Source organism: Ctenopharyngodon idella, chromosome 18, assembly GCF_019924925.1.
Source record: "Ctenopharyngodon idella isolate HZGC_01 chromosome 18, HZGC01, whole genome shotgun sequence".
NCBI classification, from domain to species: domain Eukaryota; kingdom Metazoa; phylum Chordata; class Actinopteri; order Cypriniformes; family Xenocyprididae; genus Ctenopharyngodon; species Ctenopharyngodon idella.
The window spans coordinates 1591831-1615524 of NC_067237.1; the positions used below are offsets into that span (position 1 = coordinate 1591831).

At 38.7% G+C, this 23694-nt stretch overlaps 1 protein-coding gene across 1 annotated transcript in view; it reads left to right on the forward strand.

Moving 5' to 3' along the window:
• The window catches only part of si:cabz01090165.1 (uncharacterized protein LOC100333421 homolog), a 163242-nt gene extending 152029 nt beyond the window's left edge, over nt 1-11213 (forward strand). Inside the window, exons 4-5 of the mRNA XM_051869624.1 lie at nt 3651-4312; nt 10204-11213. Coding sequence (XP_051725584.1) covers nt 3651-4200 — 550 coding nt within the window. The 3' untranslated portion in view covers nt 4201-4312; nt 10204-11213. The remainder of the gene's footprint in view (nt 1-3650; nt 4313-10203) is intronic.
• The last annotated feature ends 12481 nt before the right edge of the window (nt 11214-23694 follow it).

Sequence of the window (23694 nt, forward strand, 5' to 3'; positions counted from 1 at the left end):
TTTAATATTTGGCATTCTCTGGTTATTTATTTATTTATTTACTTATAATAATTTATTAAAATAAATGTATTTAAAAAATTATTATTATTTATATTTTATTATTATTATTATTAGATTTTACAAAATGTTTTTAAAAATGTCCTTAGTAAGCTGTTATAATAATATTCAGATTGGATCTGACATGCTCTGGTTATTGAAACATAACACTAAAACATAATATTTACTAGCACTGACATGTATTACAATCTCTGATAAAAGTGTAACCCCATCAAAAAGACAACATTGGCCCGAATCACTGCTGATATGTAATTTCATATGTGGCTTTTTGTCAATAGCAATCAAAACGAGCGAGCAGCTCTCCACAGTGTCTAAGAAGTTACCAGTACACACACTTACACTCACACACTCATGCACCATTACCCTGACCGTCAACCCCTCGCTCGCAAAAGGAGCTTGGCCAATTACCCACGGGGTCAAATGCAAAAATATGCGGTCATGCTCACGGTCACACAAACACACAACACACATACACAGCACGTCACCCAGGGCGAGCCGCGCGGCGTGACTCAGGTCTTCATCTTCTCACCTCAGTGCACCAGAGCCAACCGCAGCGCTGGACAGAGCCTCGCTGAATAATGCATGCTGCGCATAACTTCAGCAAACCTGCAAAAAAATTATACTCACGGGATTAGGAATGGGTAGGAAAAAAAATGGTAACACTTTATAATGCCTTTATAATGCATTATAAATGTACTCATAATGAACGTTGCAATGCATTAACAGTTAAAATGTATTATAATATTTGCAGATTCCTTGCTACACACACTTTGTTTTTTTAATGCATAATGTATCATAACTGTGGTTACAATAACTCATTAAATCATAATGCATTATACGGTGGATTAGAAGACACAATTAATGCATTAAAAATACTTTTATGATGCATTATATATCCAGGCTTCAAATTAAGCGTTGTCAAATATTTTAATCTTTAAATGGGTTATGCCATTTCTTCTGCTGCTTAGTTTGGGAAAATTATAGTGCATGTTTAATCAGTAAATTTAAATCAGTAAATCTTTCCTTTAAAATATTTAAAACGCCTGCATTATTTACAAGGGAATCTTTTGTCTGGTCACTTGGGTTGTGTTTTCATACATTTGATCAGTGACCTGTGTGATTACTGTATGTTTTTGGCATGAAGTATCATTTTTTATTGATATGCAGAATAATAAAGTATTTATAATACACTACATGAAGTAACTTGAAACAGTTTTATACTGAGTTGTTTTCTTTACTAAGCAGTTTGTGACATCATTATGCTGTGTTACATCAGCAAGAGTCTGATTATAATTCATACAGTTCAATGTTTTATTTACTCACCAAAGCTTATTTCAACTTGCCTTTGCTGCTTGTTGAGTGTTCATTTTGGACCTTGATAGCTAAATAAAATTACAATCATATACATAACCCCCTCTCCTTTTTTGCTAATGTATCAAAGTTCAACCTTCTGCGAACTCTCTGACCCCTGATGAAGACAGTGTCTGTTGCAGTTCCTTACTCTGTCCTGTAGCAAAAAGGTCGAGAGAAAAAATAAATAAATAAAAAAAGCGTGCATCCCGGGGCAGACACAATCTCTCTGCTGCAGATGGCACAGAGCACATGTTATGCTTAAATCTACTTTGACACGTGTCTCCCTTTGGACAGCATGGGCAATATTGTAAACACTGTGTGTTCATGACAACCATCTGCCCTGAATTGAATTTTGTGGAGTTTAAACTGAAACTCTCAGAACATTTGTTCACTTAACTTTCACTTTAATTTACACTACTGTTCACAAGTTTGAAATACAGTTTTTGAATCAAGTCTCACCCAGGCTGCATTTATTTGATGAAAATTTTATAAAGGAACAAATACAAGCAAATAAGGGAGATCCTACATCTTTGTGGAAGGTGCTGAATAGTTATTATATATCAATGGTGAGATAGAATTTGATAAAAGTAAAATTGCTAATACATTTAATTCATTCTTTTCATCAATAGTGGATAAGCTCACTTTGTCTAGGGGAATTTATGGGATTGATTTTGTTATTTAAACCAGGGGTGTTGCCTAACTCTTTATTTTTCACTAAAGTTACGGTAGATGAAATTACTAAGATGTTAGAAGATCTTCAAGGGTCCAAGTCCAAGATATTACAACTGTTACGTTTATTGTGAATCTGTCTTTGGAAAAGGGTATAATCCCATGGCCATGTGACATGAAGATAGCCAAGATCATTTCCATTTTACAAGAAAGAAAATCAGTCGTGGCCTAGTGGTTAGAGAGACTTGTAACCCAAAGGTTGCGGGTTCACATCTCGGTACCGGCAGGAATTGTCAGTGGTGGGAGTGAATGTACAGCGCTCTCTTCCACCCTCAATACCACGACTGAAGTGAGCAAGGCCCTTGAGCAAGGCACCGAACCCCCAACTGTTCCCCAGGCGCCACAGCAAAAATGGCTGCCTATGCACCGGGTGTGTGTTCACGGTGTGTGTGTGTTTGTTCACTGCTCACTGCTGCGTGTGTGCACTTGGATGGGATAAATGCAGAGCACAAATTCCGAGTGTGGGACACCATACTTGGCTACATGTCACGTCACTCATAAAAAAAAAAAAATTGAAAAAATAAATAAAAATAGATATGATCCTTGAAATTATCGCTTCAAAATTGTTAGAAAAGATAGTCTATAAACAGATGTATTATTACGTATGCAAGAAAAATCTAATTTATGATTTTCAACCAGGTTTTGGGAAATCTTATTCGACTGAAACTTTTTTATTTAATAGATGTTATAAGGAGGCAGATTGACGAAGGGTAAAATGTGTGGTATTGTACTCTTGGATCTCCAAAAAAGCTTTTGACACAGTCAATCATTCAACACTGTTAGATAAATTAAGTATCATGGGTTTTGGTGATAACCTGGTTGAAAACAAGATGAAAAAAGTCAGGAAAAAAGGCGCAAAAAACGCAAAAAAAAAATAAAAAAAATAATGGACTCCCACAACTGTAACACAACTGTAACATCGGACAATTAAAAATTGCACAAACAAGCCTTTATAATAACAGGTCAAGGATCAGGGATCACATGACAGACAGAAAGACAGAAAGAAAGAAAGAAAGAAAGAAAGAAAGAAAGAAAGAAAGAAAGAAAGAAAGAAAGAAAGAAAGAAAGTTAGTTCCCAACTTGAGTACTTTTGCCCGTGATGTGCATGCTTTGGTCTTGTTTTTGCAGAGCTCAGAGGGTAGAAATTGATGTGATTCTCTCTGAGGAATCCATTATTAATAATGGAGTTCCTCAAGGACGTGTCTTAGGCCCTCTTTTGTTCCTCTTATACATAAATGATATGCAAGCAGTTTGAATGATTTCTGAAGGATCGCGTGAAACTGAAGACTAGAGTAATGATGCTGAAAATTCAGCTTTGATCACAGGAATAAATGACAATTTACAATATATCCACATAGAAAACAGCTATTTTAAATTGTAAAATTTTTTCAGAATTTTACTATTTTTACTGTATTTTTGATTAATTAAATGCAGCCTTGGTGAGCAAAAGTTATTAGTGTATTTATTTAAACTTTTAATGATCAAGGCGTCATCTTTTCTTTCTCTCTCAGGATGATTCCTGCCTCCCATAAGTTGTTCTTACTGAGCGATCTTGCCTCGTCGCGGGACTACGAGCTCTGCGTCCTGGCCGTCTACGATGACGGCATCACGGCTCTCACCGGTACGCGTCTAGTCGGTTGTGTGTCCTTCACCACGGAGCGCGAGTTCCGCCACTGCCGCTCCATCCACGACCAGTTCCTCGGTGGCACCATGATAATCGTCATCGGTGGGATCATCGTGGCGTCGGTCCTCGTCTTCATCTTCATCCTGCTGATGAAGTATAAACTTCACAGCCAGCACTACAAGCAGAAGGCCGCCCGCGTCAGTAACGTTTGTTCTCAGACCAATGGAGGCCAGCAGGGGGCGGCATCGGGTCCTCCGCCCAGGTCGTCGTCCTCATCGGGCTCCTCCAGCAAGCCCTCCGTCCCGCTGGGGTCAGACAGACAAGAAGGGTCTCATGGCCTAGAAGGGGGTTATGGAGCGCTAAAAGGCACCACAGTGGTGGACTTGAACCCGGAATACGGGAAATCTGTAAAAGAGGATGACTCCATATCACAATAACACAGGGTTCAATCCCGCCTCCCTTCCCATTCTCTTCACACCTCAACCCATTCAGTTTTGTTTTCTGTTGCCGGCATCCTGCAGCCTTACTGAGGATTTTCTCCTGTCCAAGGTGAGGACGTTTTTTTTTTTGTTTTTTTTTCTCTTCTCCTCTATCTGTTAAGGTTTGTTGCTAGGTAACTGGTTGCCAATGTGATAGAATCTCCCCACACTACAGTGCTGATGCAGAGATGTTCCATTTTTGTTAATTAGACCTCATTTAATGGATAAATTACAGGCATACCGACTCTGCTGTCTGTCTGCGTCAGGGCAACGGGCCTAAAAAGATTTCCCGAACGGTACGGTGCACTTGAGATCACTATTTAAATTGATAGCCTGACAGTTGTTTAGTTCAATAGGATGCGTTTGAATTACAAAGGCATAAAATTGAAATGCTATTCCTAGTTGGGATGTTTGCAGTGAAAATGGGAGGAAATCATATGGTTTGCACATTTCAGCTCATTAGACTTGTGTATTTTATGCATATCCCTGCTGAGTATGGAATAGAACATATTACTATTTTTCCTTGTGAGATGCAGGTCATGTGTCTAAATATTGGTATTTTGCAGAGGTTGTATCTGAATTATCACTTCACCACAGTATTATGAGTCCATGTGACTTCATACATATATACTAGGGGTGTGACGAGATACTTAGCTCACGAGAACGAGATGAGATTTTTGCACAGCATTAAAAAAAAAAAAAAAAAAATCCTCAATGACAAAATTAATGACTGGAAAATAGTCTGCAGGTGAAATTTGAAATGTTTTAACTAATCATCTTGTAATGAATATCATTTCAATTCTACATCCTGAGTATGAATTATCATATGCAGTAAAAGACAATAATACTCAAGAACTGTAAAAGGTTTTGCCACAAACTCAACTATGTAGCCTAATTTGCGCACATCAGGGAGCTCGCGTTTTACTTTCGCTTTCGAATTTGTGATCGCACGTTCTCTGTGTATAGGGAGCGGCGGTGCTGCAGCTCGTGCTGGATGAGCAGAGTAGACGTTTACAATAGTTTACAATCGAAGCAACCGTTATCCAACTGAATTAAATGGTTTTTATTTCTATAAAAAAGCAAAACAACAGTGGAGGCGGTGCCACGGTGGGCACCGTAATGTAACGTAAACGATATCGCGAGACAGTTTTTCACTCGACAAGAAATCACATTTTGGTACAAGATCTCATCACACCCCTAATATATACACAATACACCAGGCATAATTCATTTATAGACTTTGTAAATGGTTACAGAGAAAAACTGGGCATCATACACTAAACGGCTGAGGATCACACACTACCAGACTTTTCAAGTCATTCTAAGAACATCAAACACATACAGAAACGTGCCGCGTTGCAAGGAGATGCATGACAAATGAAAACAAGATGTGTCTAAAATCAGCTCAAAATATCAAATGTGTTTGACAACCTCCGACTGGACGAAATCAAAGTCTGCAGCTAAAATTCGCAGTATATGCCCATCTTACACTTCAAAATTTTCTGTGAAATCTGTCTGCCCAAAATCTGCAGACTGTTTCTGACTCTCTAAAACCCCAATCAGGGCAAAAATTTGTGCAAAAGTCGTGTAGTGTATTCCAGTCTTTTAGTGCTCTTTGTTGGCTTGTCAACAAAGAAATGTGAATGACCCCTGTGAATTTTCATGCTGGTTAGTGCTGGTTATGACGCCCATACGCTATACATCTTTCAGAATCATCAGATGCTGTTCTTTTTTCACACTAAACACAACTGTTGGTCATCGCCAATGTCAGTTCCAGTCAAAACAGATTTCACACTGCATGGAGTCGCAGACAGGCCTAGATATTTAACCTGCGGAATTTGTCAGCCAACAGTGACGCTTTTCACAGATCGTGTCTTTATTCATTCAAACACAGTGATCACCACTCATGTAAATGAGCAGCATTGTGCCTCCGATTTTGGACTTTTGTCTGCGATCTCCAAATCAATCCAATACATTAAGCCATTAATTATTTTCATGCAATGGTCGATAATCGATAAATTCCGGATATTAAAATTCTACAATTTTGTGTAAATGAATAAAAAATAAAACACTAAAAAATCAATCAGTTAAATTTATGCAACATTATAATTTACTTTGCATGATGGCAATGGTAATGTAAATGTATACTGTAAATATAGAAAATGTACATGTACACCAGTTTCAACTGATACCGATAAATTAAACACATATATTGGCCAATGTAACCAATATGGTTCCGATATATTATGCATCCCTAGATGCTGGTCAGCCAAAACAATATTTTTCATCAAAGCTACCAAAGTTGAATAAAAAGCATTTCGATAGTCCACTTTAGACATTCTTCTGACTATAAGTAACTTTGCAACGACATGTCAACTTATTCTATTAACTCGAACCCTAACCTAACAGTCTACTAATACTCTAATAAGAGTTAGTTGACATGTAGATGCAAAGTTACTTATAGCTAGTAGAATGTCACACCAGCATCCAAAACACAACATGTCCCAGCTCATTTCAGAGGAGGGAAGTAAAGTAGAAAACTACATTTCAGTCACTTTTCCCTGCTATTTTCCTTCTTGTTAAACCAACCACCAGCACATCGGCAGCACTAGAGGCACTGGTTTGTACTTCAGTTGTATTTGTATTCAGTCAAAGCCCTAACGCCCCTCAGAGGCACAATCTAGGTTGGCCAGGTTCCTCACGCTTACAGCAGTGTGGATAATATCCGGCAATGGACCACCTCAGCTCTCAGGATCAAGAGTTGAGTCCATTTAACATAACCAGGAGAGAGCCATCTCAGTGAATTGGTCATGGTTGCCTTCTATTGAGAAGCCTCAGAGGAGCCCTGAATGGGCCAGGATGAAAGCACAGGTGGAAGCGTATCTGTTTCGTTGAGAAACAGCACCTCCAATGGACAGAAATCTCACGCTGCACGACTGAGAGTTGAAGGGCAGAGGTGTCTGTCAGGGTCACTGTCAGGGGAGACTTCAAACGGCTTCTGCAGCGAGTCTTGTGCTGCCTGTACAATTACGTGAACAAAGAGTTACTATCTGATCAGGTTGAAAGACTTTTCTCAAACATAAGAGTTAAATCACCTTTTTTGACCTGCAAAAACATCCATCTTTTATTCCAGATCTCGATTTGATTTTGAAACGCCCCATAGCTCCTGTCAGCATCTCTGGATCGTACAGTGTTGAGGTGCTTGATGTTTCACTTTATTCACCTGTAGCCAGGGTTTGAAATTAACTTATTTTTGACTACTAACGTTTTAGGTTACCGGCCATTCAGAATTTCTACTATAATACATTTTTTACAATATAATAATAATTACTATTTTTATAATAATTGTTTGCATTAATTATTTATTCATTTTTTTTTTTTTTAAATGTATGCAAATTTTAAAGATGTGGCACTTGACCCTTTTTTATGCTTTGTTTTGCTAATGTTTGGAGCTCCTGGTTGAAGGGCATCATTTATGAATCATCACCCACTGGTAATGAGTTTGACTCATTTATGGGTTATGAGCTAGTGAGTTTATATGCGTTACCTTCCACGATTGGCGGGTGTTATTTTCAAACCCTGCCTGTAGCTCAGTTGAGTACTGATTCGTGATCTAACGTTTTGATGGACCACAATTGATTGAAATGCAGGTCCTGTTTCTAAAATTAGAGCATAACTAGAGTTCCTTTTCCTATTAGCTTCAAATGGATTTACATTTCCTTTTGCTCAGTGTGAAATGGGGTAGATTAGGACGTGGGGATAGAGATACAAGAGCTACGGAGATAGAGAATGGCACTATGATGGAAGAAAAAGGGCCGATATGAGTATTGTGATGGGGGTTTAGAGATTGAGATAAAAGGGTAAAGGCCTAGTGTCTCAGATATTGAGACAAATGGGCTAATCTGTGGGGTGGGATGTTGTAGAATACCAGAAGACCCATAGTAGAAGGTAATTACTATTTGTTGTGCGCAAAATGGGCCGCAACCTCTCTTCTCCTTCCCTGCCGACAGCCATTGCGAACCAGAATCCCTCCAGGCTGCAGCAGGGCACGCCGCGCTAAAAATAGCCGCCTGAATGAGGCCTAGCATTAGCGAGCTCACTGCAGATAACTAGCTTGCCGCAACACATCAGACCTTGTCCTTGCTGCTGCTTTGAGGCTTTGTTCTGCATTATATCTGGGAGGAAAGTCTGAGTAAATTGATGATGGTTGGAGTTAATGAAGTCGTTAAATGTCCAATTAGCATGCGCTATGTATAGGCACCCGCTCTGTCTGTTTATGCAAGCTCAGCCAATGTTGTGATAAAATTGTTTGCGTATCCTTGGGTGCCGTTTCCTCTGATACGGATTAAGTTTAGTGTGATAATATTTGCTGAAATGGCACTGTTAACGTACATGATGGAAAAAGCCAAGCTACAATTGTAATTATCTACAGTAGGTAGTCATTTATTTTACATGATTTATTTATTTACATTAGTTTACATTTACATTTATGCATTTGGCAGCTTTTATCCAAAGCGACTTGCATTGCATTCAAGCTGTACATTTGATCAGTTCATGCATTCTCTAGGAATCAAATTCATGTCCCTGCCGTTGTTAGCACCATGAATCTACTGTTTGAGCTACAGGAAATTATAGTTAGAGTTAGTTCGTTAGTTTGTTCATTTGTTCAGGGTTTCACAAACGTTTTTGTCAGCCTAACCCCTTTTGACCTAAAATATTTACCTTCTGGTTTTTTGAGTGAGTTAGTTAGTTGTGAATTATTTCAGGGTTCCCCAAGTATTGACCTAAAGTATTTACCCCCTGATATTTTAGTTAGTTAGTTAGTGGTTAGTTATTTCAGGGACCCCCAGGTACTGACCTAAAGTATTTACACCCTGATATTTTAGTTAGTTAGTTAGTTAGTTAGTTATATCAGAGATCCCCGAAGTATTGACCTAAAGTATTTACCCCCTGATATTTTAGTTAGTTAGTTAGTTAGTTAGTTAGTTAGTTAGTTAGTGGTTAGTTATATCAGGGATCCCCAAGTATTGACCTAAAGTATTTACCCTCTGATATTTTAGTTAGTTAGTTAGTTATTACATGGATCCTCAAGTATTTACAGCCTGATATTTTAAGTCAGTCAGTCAGTCAGTCAGTTAGTTAGTTAGTTAGTTAGTTTGGGGATCCCCAAGTATTGACCTAAAGTATTTACCCCTTGATATTTTAGTTAGTTAGTTAGTTAGGTAGGTAGGTATTTCAGAGATCCCCAAGTATTAATCTAAATTATTAACCCCTTGATATTTTAGTTAGATAGTTCAGGGAACCCCATATATATGACTTATTTCAGTTATATGATTTAATTAATTATTGGCTTTCCTTCAATTCCTGAACCCAATTTGGAAAACCCTGAGTTAGTCAGTCAGACTTCGCAAAAAACGACAGTCATACTAAAGTGTTCACGTTTTAAATTGTTTGTTTAGTCTGACTGAAATTAAACACACTCAGTGATTCTCCTAGGCCCCGTTTATACCTGATATCAGATCACAAGTGGTCAGGAGAGATAGGTCACTGTTTATACACCACAAGTGCATCTTCTGTCGCCACTTGTGATCAGATTTCAGTGGGAGCCACTTATAATGTCAATGTTCCCTGGGAATCGATCCCATGACCTTAGTGTTGCTAGTGTCATGTTATGTTTTTTAGCTACATGAACGAGCATATAAAGGCTTAAACACACACACACACACACACACACACAAAGTATTTAGTATATAAAATGTACATAAAAGTATATAAATGTGTAATAATCACTGTATCAGAGGTGGAATGTCTTCTGCAAGAGTTCACTGTCTTTTACTTTTGAATGCATTCAGACCTGTCCGCTCAGACCTCACTTATTCCTTTGCATTTTATTTGCAGATATACCCGTTTAAATGTGTTATGCTGCTGAATCTGATCTCTTGCCTCTGTTGTTTTTTCAAGGCAAACTCACTGTCTGGAAGCTAAAAACAGAATGCCAGATTAAATGGGATTGGATCCAATCTATTAATAGGACAAGCTGGGGTCGGAAGGCAAATACAACAAGCTCTCCGTGTTCAATTCTTTATGCAAGACTCTCCCCAGACCATGGATATTATTATGTACATCTTCGGTGCATATGAGCAGTGTTTCATTTTAAAACCAGAGGTTATTGCCCCGAGAAAGAATCATCATCATCCAATAATTTTATGGGAAGAAACAAGAAAACTCTTTTGGGAATACATTGCGGTTGTTTTTTGTGAAGATGTGGGAAATATTATGACAAAATATCATTGTTAAATAGAAGAAGCAGCTCCAATCTCTGCAATGGTCCAGTGCCAAAGGATTGAAATGTGTGGATTTAATGTTCTCCCGAAGGCTCGTGTGGATTCAGACTTATCAAAGTTCGATTAAATATTGATGAGTCGGTATTGAGTTAACATTTGTGGACCTTCTGGAGCACTTTATTATGGATTCCTCTGTATTGTCTCAGCTAATGACTCTCTCTTTCTCTCTTATTGGGAAACTAAACACATGGATCAATATTCAGCTGATTAACAAACATGGGGAGTGTGTTCTTGGGATCTGGAGATTAGGTCAAACAGGAGAGGCACCGGCTGAACATTGATTATCACAATGCACTAAAACTTTCCGAATCTCCTGTATCAACAAGGATTGACGGTAAGGCGCTTTTGAGAACTCTATATCTGACAACAGACTCTGTGAAAGCAGTGTAGGCCATGCTAAACACTCCGTAGGCCTGTTTGACAGCCGACCTGCTGAAATAAATACTGTTCTTTTTTCTCCCTCCAATTGACCGTTGACGTATTTGTATGTGAAGTACACCTTCAGCCATCTCTGATTTTAATCATTTTGATTTCAAGGAGAAAATAATAAAAAAATATGGGTTGGAATTTTATGCTTTCATAGGTACTCTATGTGGATTTATAAAGAAATAAAGTATTTTTCTTCAAGCCTTGTGGAGAAGACTTTTCATTAACCTAGAGAAATAACACTGGATGTTTTCTGATACACTCTAACTTCCCTCTTCTGTGCAGTGGTGTGATTATTTTCATAATGAAACATATTGAAAAGGTTTCTTCCAGCAGGTCTTTAGGGCTGAGTGTAATGGAAGTTAAGTCAAGCATACTACAAATCATATGCTAGTGATTTTCCATCCTATGCATTACTCATAATCTCAATATTCTGAGAGAATGTTTATCTTGTTGCACTATGGAGTGTCAAATGTTTACAAATACATGGATTATTTGCAGCCAGAGGCGTTTATGCTAATAGAACGAAGGCGTAATGACTCGTATCACCACATGATGTCACTGCACACGCACTTCATGTCGATGTCCCGTCCTGACGCATTGCGTGAGGTCTGGACCGATGACTTGCAGATTTGAGATGTATGTGGTGCTCAATCGTCCTGATCATGGTACTTTACAGACATTACAGCACAGCACTGTTATTATCAGCACTTTATACTTTCTTAAGGGCTTTTAAACGGAAAACTTAAACTGTTTTGGTATTGGATATATAATTGAATATGTTCTTATTACAATAAGAATTAAAATAGTATGTATTAGCATTAACTAATTCATATTATATGAAACTATATGAGAAAGGAATTGTCTGGGTTGCTTTTTTTCTCCCAGAGCTGTGAATAACATCCCAGAAGGAAACGCCACACCTTATCTTATTTTAAATTCTGCTCTGTTTTCTGTTATGATGATGCCAACAATCATGCGAAACCCCTGCTGATACTTAATAGTACCAATAAAAATCACAATGTTTGTGGATTCCTTTAGACTAATACAACTGAGAGGTTAGAAATCAGCATGCTGTGGCAGGCATTACCCACAATGCCTCAGTTTGTCGTTATAGGGCAGTTTATCAGAGTGAATGTGTGATGCAGATGCCAGAGGCCATAAAAAGGAGAATGATGCCTTCTGATAAACATGCAAATGAATCCTAATGCTAAAATTACACAAATTTTGTATCGCTACAGGGCAGCATAGCTTCTCAAATAATCTGTCCAGCACAGAGACACAGATGAGAGACCGGTCACTTCTGTGATACTTTGAACTCACAAACAAAAGATGCAAAAGTTGAAAAGCCTGAAGCATTCAATCTAATGTGTAGTAAAATCATCATTGCCTGATCTCACTAGAAGAATAAGGTTTTTTTTTTTTTTTTTTCCTTTTATTATATCATTTTATTTTATTAAATGTATTTACTTCCTACATATATTTAGGCATTTAAACAAAAATGGTAAAAACTAAATAATTAAATAAATTACAAATTCTACAAAATATAAATTATTTATTTAATCTTTTTTTTTTACGTTCACTTTTATTTTATTTTTATTACATGTATTTACTTCCTACATGTATTAATATATATATATATATATATATATATATATATATATATATATATATATATATATATATATATATATATATAATGCATATTATTTTACAAATTTAATTCAATGCCTGAAGTTATGTAGGAACTAATGAACTAAGGAACTCTCATGCTGTCACTCATGGAAAAGAAAAATAACATGCTTTTATGGATAATTAGAATAGGGGAGGGACTGAGAAAAGCAAAAACACTGGACAAACATTGAAATAAACTATGCTTTTAGTGATTGGTCATATTTCATATTTGCCCTATGGGGACCAAGCACTATTAGGCCCAGATATGTGGCTGTTTTCTGGAAATAATTCCCTAAAAATGCAACCTGTGACTGGTCTTGCTCAGAAGGTGTTTATAAATACGGCCAAAGTTGCTATAATCACACATGAGCTGAAGAGTAAAAGTTTATACTGTGTTTACATCACAGAGCACTTTCCATGCTCTCCGTTGTCTCTGCATAATGCAGATGACTCACACACACAACCGCGGTTAACAGTGTAATCTGAGAAGAGGCTAAACAAGCTTGAATAAAGCAAAGAGTTTTTCCAAAGCAGCTGAGGACCTGCCTGTCTGAACGTCATTCACCAATCAATGCGTCTGATGATATGTGCGTCTGGACACAGACATGTCTTCAGGTCATATTTCATGAAGATGGTGGGATGCTGCACATGTAAGTGTCATGTCTCATGAAGATGCCAGAGACTTCACAAGCTCTATTAAACCCCATGATTAGTGAAGCTTTGTCGAGCAGCTGGCGAAGTGTTTGCTTTTGCTGTTAATTAAACTCCAGATTGTAATTTTGAGGTGCTGTCGAGGCGAGCCTAAAGATATTCAGCAAAACACATTTCGTATTGTGTCTTCTCAATTTAACATGGGGATTGATGGGAAGCTGTGGATCGTTTTTGAAGCAGTGGCTCGCTTCCAAATTCTAGGGAGATGTTTCGCTGTTTATTGCGAACATAAGGGGCTGGTTTTTAATTATTTTATTTATTTATTTGCAGTGTGTGAAGTAAAATCAGTGTAACATTTCAAACGCACCTCGAGACACTCTGACTAGCTGTTTTGAATGCAAGAATGTGTCTTAAAAGTGACACACAATATGACAATATGCATACATCAATTTAAAAAACCACCACTCAAAGCACATGGGAGACAATTGACAGAGTTCAACAGAGTTTGGTGTTAGCAAAAGTAAAATACTTGTTTTGCCCTACTTTAGCATACTTTTAAAAAGACTTATTAAGCAAATAAAATACTTGTTTAGAAGAACACAAGTGTGAACTGAATGTAATGCTGTCAGACACTTCATTGCATATTAAATGAAAACATAGTATAGTTTACATTTATATGAAATGCAATTAGCTGAACTTTAGAGTGCTTTTTTAACTTAAGTTGAACTTAAGTACATCTTTATATGTAATTTCATAATTATATTGTCTTTGAAATATGGTGTATAAATAATGTGTTCTGCCGAATGCACTGACAAAATCAGTCATTTCTATTGAAGCTTGTATGTCATGTATTTGAATATATATTTTAATCACACATTTGTAATGATGAAGTTGTAATTTAGTACATTTAAAAAAATATTAACTTTAAATGTAATACTAAATAACACACTACAGTTAAAATTATAATCAAGTATTTTACATGTACTTTAGTATGTTAGTGAACACATCAAATTAAGTGTACTTCTTTAAAACATGACAGATGATTAAAATAATGATTTAAAATACACTTTAAAACTTTTATTTTGACATTATAAAGTACACTTTTACTTAAGTGTAAGAAACATGAAAGTGTACTCTCTTTAAGTGCACTTAAGTTGCATTTTATTTTATTAATATTATATTATCTGCAAGTACAGATATTAAAAAAAAAAAAATACACTATATTCAAGATTTGAAATGCACATTCAATACAATTAAGAGCACTTCCTTTTCTCAAGGGCTTTTAATTTGACTGACAGTACTTTATCTTTGTCCACCATCTTGGGTGTATTTTTTCCACCAAGCTCATTGCAGTGCATTATGGGATTGCCTTACCACAATTGCACTGGCTACCTTTTTGGAACAGCCTTCACGTCAGGAGCACACTTAGGCGTCTTAAAATACTGCCTACATAGGGAGCTCACTAGGTTTTGGAACACAGCCAGTGTCTTGGGTACAAATGCATTAAAGATTTTTTTTCAGTCAATTTGTATTTACAGCTGTTATGTCAGCCATGTTTTTGCAAATTTCTTATCGTTTAAACTGTCTTATCTCTGTTTTTGTTTTTTCTGGTTGCAAACATATGGCACTATCTTCAAATGGTTTCTCTACAGAGATTCTCACACAGTAATGATCATTGTGAAGCCTCTCATGGTTTCCACAGGCTCACATGAACACAGAGGGAAGATATTATCATGATTGTCTTGTGCCTGTTGGCTAATTAGGGGAGTTTCCCCTTTTTGCCTGGGACTTTCCCTTCACTGTCAGCTCAGAAATCTAGACAGATACCCATCATGCACTGCACACAGAGCCACATGCTATGCCAATGTACTCAGGGTCTTCCCTTTCCATTAAAATAGTTAAAACCTTCTCATGAAACAAATACAAAGTGTACTTTTTAACCTTAAAGAACATGCACGAGATAAACTAAAGAAGATAAATGCCAGTGCAAGGGATGCATTAGATAGTCATTTGAATGTTGATTAGTTTAAGTTTGCCTTTAGCTTTAATTGATTTTGCCCTCTGAAGTCTTAGCAAAGTCTGCAAACTGTATGATCAAAACAGCATTTAGCAACTGCAACAGAAATACTACCATTAAATATTAATTGTGAAATGACCTTTAAGTGGAAATCATGCTAAAACGCAGAAGATTAATCATTGCTTGATTAATTTTGAGCGCTTACATTTGCTTCTCATCATCTGCTGCCTCTTTTCTTTTCAGAGCTGGTGTTATTGTGAAAGTCGGCGGTCTTTTAGAGGTGTCAGTCTGGAGGTCTTTTAGAAATGGCAAATGCCAAAGCCATTACAGACCGAGTGCCAGGCCCAGTGGTGAGCTGTCTAATTGAGAAAAGCCTGGAGCAATCCCATCTTGCCACTTTATTTATTAATTTCTGTTGGGGTATTTTAGGCTGTTCAATTGTTCTGTCCTTGAAACTAATGTTCTGCACTCAGAAGTGGCAATAGTCTCTTATACTGCTGTGTGGCAGTTTTATGGAAAGCTGTAATGTAATTGCTGGCTAAATGTGCATATGCAATGTTAGTGTTAGTGAGTCTGATTCAGTGTTCTCAGTGAACCAAATGTTTTGATTCTGTCCACAGACTGATTCAGCAGGTTATACCATTAGGCGGTCCTTTTGACTTTTATAAGTGAGTCATTGAATCATTCAAACAATACAGCTGTTCACAATCGAAGCAAATACTGAAAAATGGATAGAGTTTCAATAATATCCTTACATCATTTTAACCGTGTTATCAGTATATATACATTCCTTTAATCTGTGAAGTTCTGTAAAGTTTCAGCTCAGAATACCCCACAGATCATTTATTATAGTTTGTCAAATTTGCCCCATTTGGGTGTGAGCAAAAAATGTAATTTTTGTGTGTGTCCCTTTAAATGCAAATGAGCTGCTGCTCCTGCCCGCTTTCCAGAAGAGGGCGGAGCTTTAACAGCTCACGCTTTGGTCGCTCAACAACAACAAAACTGGAGAATCTCACGCAGACAAAATGAGGATTGTCAGTAACGGTGTTCAGCCTTACATTGTTCAAACCGGAGTCGACACTGATGGAGAGACTCAGGAAGAAGTTACAACTTTTAGAATGAAACTGGACGTTTCTGAATGGTTAGTGGATAAATTTATGTAGTTGCTGTGGAGTTGATTCAACTCATTGACTAGCATGTGCCGTCATGTTAATCTTTTGTGCAAATCCAGTGTTGAATTGATCCTCGTTTGTGAAGCAGTCCGGCGTAAAATGACGGCATGTCAACAACACTCTACTACAACAACTCTTCCTCTTCTCTAAAGCAGCCCAACATGGCCTCACCCCCTTTGTTGTGTGTTCTCGGGGGCGGGGTTTATGTAAATGTCAGGGTTAGTGATGTCACAAACCCAGGAAGAAGCTTGTTGTAGTCCCTACCAGCCATTTGTTGTAGTTCTTAAACAGAGAATTCTGTAAAAGAAAATATCTCCCTTTGCATTGAACTTTGAGCGTTGTAACTTTGCAGATGTTGTTTATGCTCAAACAGCAACATTACACACTAACTAAAGTTAAAAAAGTGAAATCATAATCAAGGATCCATTTATATTTTATATTTTATTTTAATTCAGTTCAATTTCAATTAACAGAACTTTTTTAAATAGTTTTATTTAACGATAATAACCCTGCTGTTGTAAGCAGGTGGGAAAAAACCTTATTCATCGGTTCATTCATGGTGCACCGTGTCCCTGTTCGTTTCATATGTTCGTGATTAATATGTCTAGAGCTGTCTTTGAAACACTATTGTGTTTTTATGTGTGTACGAGTGACTTCTTTGATCTCAGCTCTGTCTAAATCCCCTCTGTCGCTCTGAAGGCTTAAGGGTCTCTCATGCGGTGGTGACTGCTGGACGCAAACAGGTCTTGAGTAATGAGAGCACTGAATTCAGCTGAGTGACTCACAGTTCATTACAATCAACTAGCTAAAAGGAAAACGCCCAAATAGTCCTTAGGGTCAGACTGAGCCCATGACTTCCTAAAAAAGATAATTGTGTGTGTTAAGGTTAGAAATAAAGTAAGAATCCAAGTCATAATCACACAAGAAAAAAAAAAAAAAAATGTTATCCTGAGGTGGAATATAAAAGTGTAGCCGGGGTCAGCAAGCATCTAATGGAACAAAAAAAATTGGTTTTGGTGAAAGGCGATGATAACATTTCGCTATGCTACATTTATTCAGCATAGATCATACATTAAGATTATTTTGTTATTACATTTGAAGTCAAATTGCAAGAATGATGTCAGTCACATGCTGCAACTCATCTTGCAAGTCATCTTCTGACTTTCACTTCAGGCCTTAACCGTTTTAAAATCTTAACCCGTTTTAAAACTGTGGGAGACCACAGACATAAGAGCAGTTTCAACCATTTTTTAACATTATAATCCTCTGAACGCACACACACGATTCGGCCAGACCGTGAGACCACACACCTGCCGATTTCACAGTGGCAACTCCACAGACACAAGATTTCACAGAAACTCGTGATCAAACTTGTGTGATCTTCACAAGAACAACAAATATGGAAGACGATTGACGCCGTCAGCTGGATCTCCTGGCGTGTGTTCGGTTTTGCAGCGAAAAACAAAAAAGGGGGGTGAAAAACAAAACATCATTGGGAGGTGAAAATTGAGCCAAAAAATCAGGCTAAAATCTTAAAGTGGCATGAGGGTGAGTAAATGATGACAGAATGTTCATTTTTGGATGAACTAACCCTTTAAGAAACAAAATCACAATGTGTCCTTATGTGCTTGTGATGGATTTCACTGAGAGGTGCTTAACTTGATACACAATGAAGCTGCTGTTGGGCCAAAACCATATTTGAAACAAAGTAATGCAAAATACTGATAAAATAAATATTTATGGCTTGCACATTGTCATAGTTCACCCAGCACTGGCAGGTAAAAATATATGTTTGTACGTTGGGTGTAGCTGTCCTGAAACCACAGCCGACTCTCTCGTAAGTGTTCAAGTACATTACAAAACCTTGTGTACGTAGATGAACATCAACCCTAATTCATGCCATCTAAAAATGCAATAGACATCAGTCTATTCATAAGTGCCACAATCATAGCAAGAAAAAAGAAACCTTACTGAAATCATTATCATCCCCACAAACAGCTTGGGCACTCAAGCAATGTCAAAAAGGTTTCGTAATGAACTGAGAGAGCTCTATATGTTGCTTCCGAACACATCTTTGAAGAAGAATACAGATGTGTTTATCAAAAGCACTGTCATCTGTAGTGCTTTCTTTTCATCTGTTAAATGTGAAAGAGAAACACACTCACACAAAAACAGACCTCTTTGTAAACATACTTTCATGCCCAGTGTGTGTGGAGGGAAAAAAACTAAAGCGACAGCAAAAAAGGTCGTGAGGCAGATGCTAATTGCTGCATGTTGAGATGTGCATTATGAGTCTCAGTGTGCATGTGTTAAAACCTTGTGAAAAACAAGTACACTTTAGCATGCCTTTACAAAAAAAAATACTTGTGCTTTAAGTGCTTTAAGAAACATAGTTATGAAAGTATACTCTCTTTAAGTGCACTTAAAGGGTTAGTTCACCCAAAAATTTCTGTCATTAATTACTCACCCTCATGTCGTTCCACACCCGTAAGACCTTCGTTCATCTTTGGAGCACAAATTAAGATATTTTTGATAAAAAAAAATCCAATGGCTCAGAGAGGCCTGCATTGCCAGCAAGATAATTAACACTTTCAATGGCCAGGAAGCTACTAAAGACATATTTAAAACAGTTCATGTGACTACAGTGGTTCAACCTTAATGTTATGAAGCGACGAGAATACTTGTTGTGTGACAAAAAACAAAACAAAATAATGACTTTATTCAACAATATCTTGTGATGGTTGATTTCAAAACAAAGCTTTACGAATCTTTTGTTTCGAATCAGTGGTTCAGAGTGCGAATTAAACTGCCAAAGTCACGTGAACTATTGAAATTTCAAAACACTTATGATGTAACGAAGCCTCGTTTACTGAAATCATATGACTTTGGCACTCAGAACCACTGATTCGAAACAAAAGATTTGTAAAGCTTCGAAGCTTCATGAAGCAGTGTTTTGAAATCGGCCATCATAAGATATTGTTGAAAAGTCCTTATTTAGTTTTTTTGGCGCACAAAAAGTATTCTTGTCACTTCATAACATTAAGGTTGAACCACTGTAGTCACATGAACTGTTTAAAATATGTCTTTAGTAGCTTTCTGGGCATTGAAAGTGTAAATTATCTTGCTGTCAATGGAGGCCTCACTGAGCCATCAGATTTTATCAAAAATATCTTAATTTGTGTTCTGAAGATGAACGAAGGTCTTACGGGTGTGGAACGACATGAGGGTGAGTAATTAATGACAGAATTTTTATTTTACCCTTTAAGTGGTCTTTCAATTAATCAATATTGTATTATCTCCAAGAACAGAATTTTAAAATATACTTTTAAGATTGGAAGTACACTACAAGTGCACATTCAGTACAATTAAGCACACTTTTTTCACAAGAAAAAAAAAAACAAAACAAAACAAAAAAACAAACAGGGTGCAAAATTAGATAAATCAGATTTTGGGAAATCAGAATATTGTTGGGTAACGACACTAATCTGAATATTGACACATTCCAGTTACTAACAGTATATTGATGTGCATGTAATGTAGTCTATGTTTGCTGTACTTGCAGGTTATATAGCAGGATAATCAGTTGTTTCATTATTCAACTCTCAAATTCAGTGTAACAGCAGTCTTTGCTCTTCCTGCGGTTCATTTTTCCCCCTATGGAGCACCAGCTCTGACACCAGCAGTATTTTTAGGGGGTGTGACTCCTCAGGCTAATGACCGCTAACAAGAGCAGATCCTGAGGCCCTTTAATGAGTCAAAGGGAGATGGCAGGCGCTGTCTGGCCTTCAGTTCATCAAGCGGACACGTTCAGCAGCCTCTATGGGCGAGTGCTCTAGGCTGTCTATACTTATCAAACGGCCTGCTTGAAATCAAAGAAAGTGTTTGTGTGTGTGTGAATGTCCATCTGAGTGAACTTATGGGTGCTTGTGATCTGTCAAACGCCATGGAGCATGAATTCACTAATTATTAAAAACTTACCTGTATAAGAAAGAATATCTGACGACAAACCTTTGTATAATCTAGAATAACCCCAAAACAATATCATATGAAAAATAAATAATTTCCTTTTCATTCAGGATTGAGTAACACGCACCAAAAAAACAGTAATTATGTAAATGAACTTGTATTGCGGGAAGTATAAGAGAATTTTTGTTTTGGTTCCCATACGCACTGAGAGGTGAGCGAGTTAAACGCTTTCCTTTGTGCCGAAGCGCTTGTGAATGACATGGACTGGCAGTAATGAAGGACTCTGCTCATGAAACAATGATAGCTTTTTTGTGGCTCTCCAGCTTTGTGCGAGGAAAGCTCTTTGAGTAACAGCCACATGCTTTGTGTCCTGAAATAGTATTTTAATGAATTGTGTAACCATCTAGGAACACGCTGGGATCCGTGCCGGCCAAGCCCTGCTAAAAGAATGAGGCTCCGCTCCACATTTGAAGGGGGTCAGAGGGACCGTGTGCCAGGCCTGCACTCGCACTCATACATCAGGAATGAGGGAAGGGTGAATACTATTGCATCTGATAAATGTCAACTATTTAGCAAGACAGGGAGATTAGAATGAGATGACATTCTGAAAACATCAAACCAGACTCCTTTACATGCAGGGTCTAAAATTAACCCTCGCCAAGCGACAAATGCGAGTAAAAATAGTTGTTGGTGAATATATGAAACGGTGTCAATTGCCAGCTGCCCAGTAACAATTTTATGAATTCTAACAATGCAATGTTGTGAGAACATGAACGTGAATGAATGTGAACGCCGCTCCAGACAGATGACGGACCGGTGCTGCATCGTCACGAAAGTTTAAGAATTGCTTCGTTAAATATTCAAGCGCAAGAAGATGCGAAAGAAAACTCAAATTTCAAACATCTGAAGCGTGCGCCCAGAAAGCCGAGTGCCAGACAGTGCACGAATACTGAATTGAGCTCTCTTTTACGTCTTCTTGCACTTGAACTTACAAATATGTACAAAAAAAATACCAGTTTTGATGAGTATTCATCTAAACAGTCAGTCATGTCTTAAGTGAACATAAACAGTAGGGAAAGAAATGCATGTGTACAGTATCAGTATATTGGATCTGTGCATTCAGTCTTAAAGTGACAGTAGCCTAATACTACTGTTAGACCTACCTGAAAGCACTGTTTATTTCATTTGTATCTTAGTTCTATTGTATTTATTTGTGCTATTGCTTGTAATTTGATTATTTGCTCTTAATTTATTACAGAATGTTTACTTGTCTTTAATGATGTTTTAAATTTATATTAGCTTTATCTGTGGTATCGTAATTGGAATAGGGAATTGTGACTTTTCACTGGTATCTAGCATTTTTGTTTTATAACTGCCAGTTCCCATTCAGTCGGTCACGTTCGACGTACGTCGGACAGACCGACGAATAGGAATCTCGCTAGAGAGGCCAATCTACTTCGAGTGTAACTACAACGAGCCAATGCACATTGGCATGCAATCATATGCATCAGCTGCTCGCCTCGCAGCGCGGGTATATAACGAGCAGCAGGTGCGTTGCATCTTCAGCTTTTCGCTTCGGAGCCGAACGGTGTTGTTCCTGTTCTCTGCAAGCAAGTGTCTGCTAGAAGACGAGTCAAGCTTTTTGGTTGAACTTCTCTTTTTTTTCGAGTGCGGGCGAACAGCACAGCAGCGGGGTCGAAGTCCTCTCTTTATTTTCTGTTTTTTTGTTTCGTTTGCCGTTATAGAGCAAATAGCTGTTTTGACAGCGTCAGAAGGCTGTTCTCACGGCCGGTACGGTGCGCTTCGAGCGCTGAAAGCCGTTTTTACGGCTGGTAAGAGTGAGCGCCTTCAAAGAGAGAAAGAGCACACGACAGGCTGCACACAATCCCTGTCTGTGTTGCGGCGGCCGTTCCCCTGCGTGCTTCAGCACTCTAAAAGAGTAAAGTCCCTAAAAGAGCTTACACAAATAGAGCTTGCGTCTTTTTAAAGATGACATTCTATTTGTGTGTTTCTGGATGCGGTCGTTTCCTGTCCTCACTGACGGCCACGATCACGGTTTCACATGTCTGGGCGCGTGCTGAAACGATGTTCGTGGGTGGTTCATGTTTTCGTATGAGAACATGATCACGTCGACACGCCGGTCGTGACTCTTCTTTCTCCGGGAAGCTTGAGTCCCCTCTGTTGTTGGCCAGCTGCCGCTTGTGTGTAAAAGCACAGCCGCGGGTCTGCCCGACACTCTGGGAGACCGCGGAGATCAGCGAGAGCAAACCTCTCGCTCCTCTGCGTGTCGTGTGCCGTCGAGCTGTCTGGCTGCAGCGCGGGTTGTCACGGCAACCCAGCGCTCGCTCGGCGCTCTAGATGCGCGGTCTCCTTGCCTAATCTCCATTGTAGCGCCCTCTCTGGTGCACCAGAAGAGGTCTACTTTGGTGAAATGGCTTGGGTGTCTTGAGGTTGAGGGGTTCCTTCGGGGAACCAACCCCCTAGGGCCCCTCCCTCTAGCGCATTACATGCTGTGCAGCTTCTGGATTGGATTGCTGGTCCTCTTCATAGGGGAACCTAGCATTCCATTTAGGGCTCCAGCTGAGGGTCAGATGTCGATTGCAGCATCGGAGAGAGGGCTGTTATGCTCTGGAAATGAGGGTGACGCTGCCCACTGTAATGGTGTGTGCTGATGCTGACTCAGATTCAGAGTTTACAGCCATGCTTTCCCGGGTGTTCCGGATGTGCATGAAAAACTTGGCAGTATGGAGCTATATTGGTGCCATAAATATGGAATGCCAAAAGTGCCAAAATCTGCATAAGTTTTTACTCTCTCACTACCCTTATGGGTGGGGTGGCTGTTCACAGACCACACCCACCCTGCATGTGAGGCCAAGGCACTCTTTATGCATGAGGGTAGTTCTGAGCCGGGGTTGAGCTGCGCTTGTTGACTGACCGTGATCAAAGTCACGGCGCAGGCCTTCGGCCAGACGATGTCCACCTCAGTGGTCCAGAAGCGCCCCCCTGGCTTACCTTGCTGAGGTGCAAGAGGTCGTCAAGCTAAACGCTTTCTCGACACTCCCATCTCACAAGGTGGCCTTTTCGGTGACACTGTCGGGGACTGAGCCCAGCAGTTCTCCTCAGTTAGTGGCAGACCGGGGAGCCTCCCCCGACAAACCATTGAGTTCCTCGTGGGCCCTCAGTCTGCTCGTCGCCAAGGGTG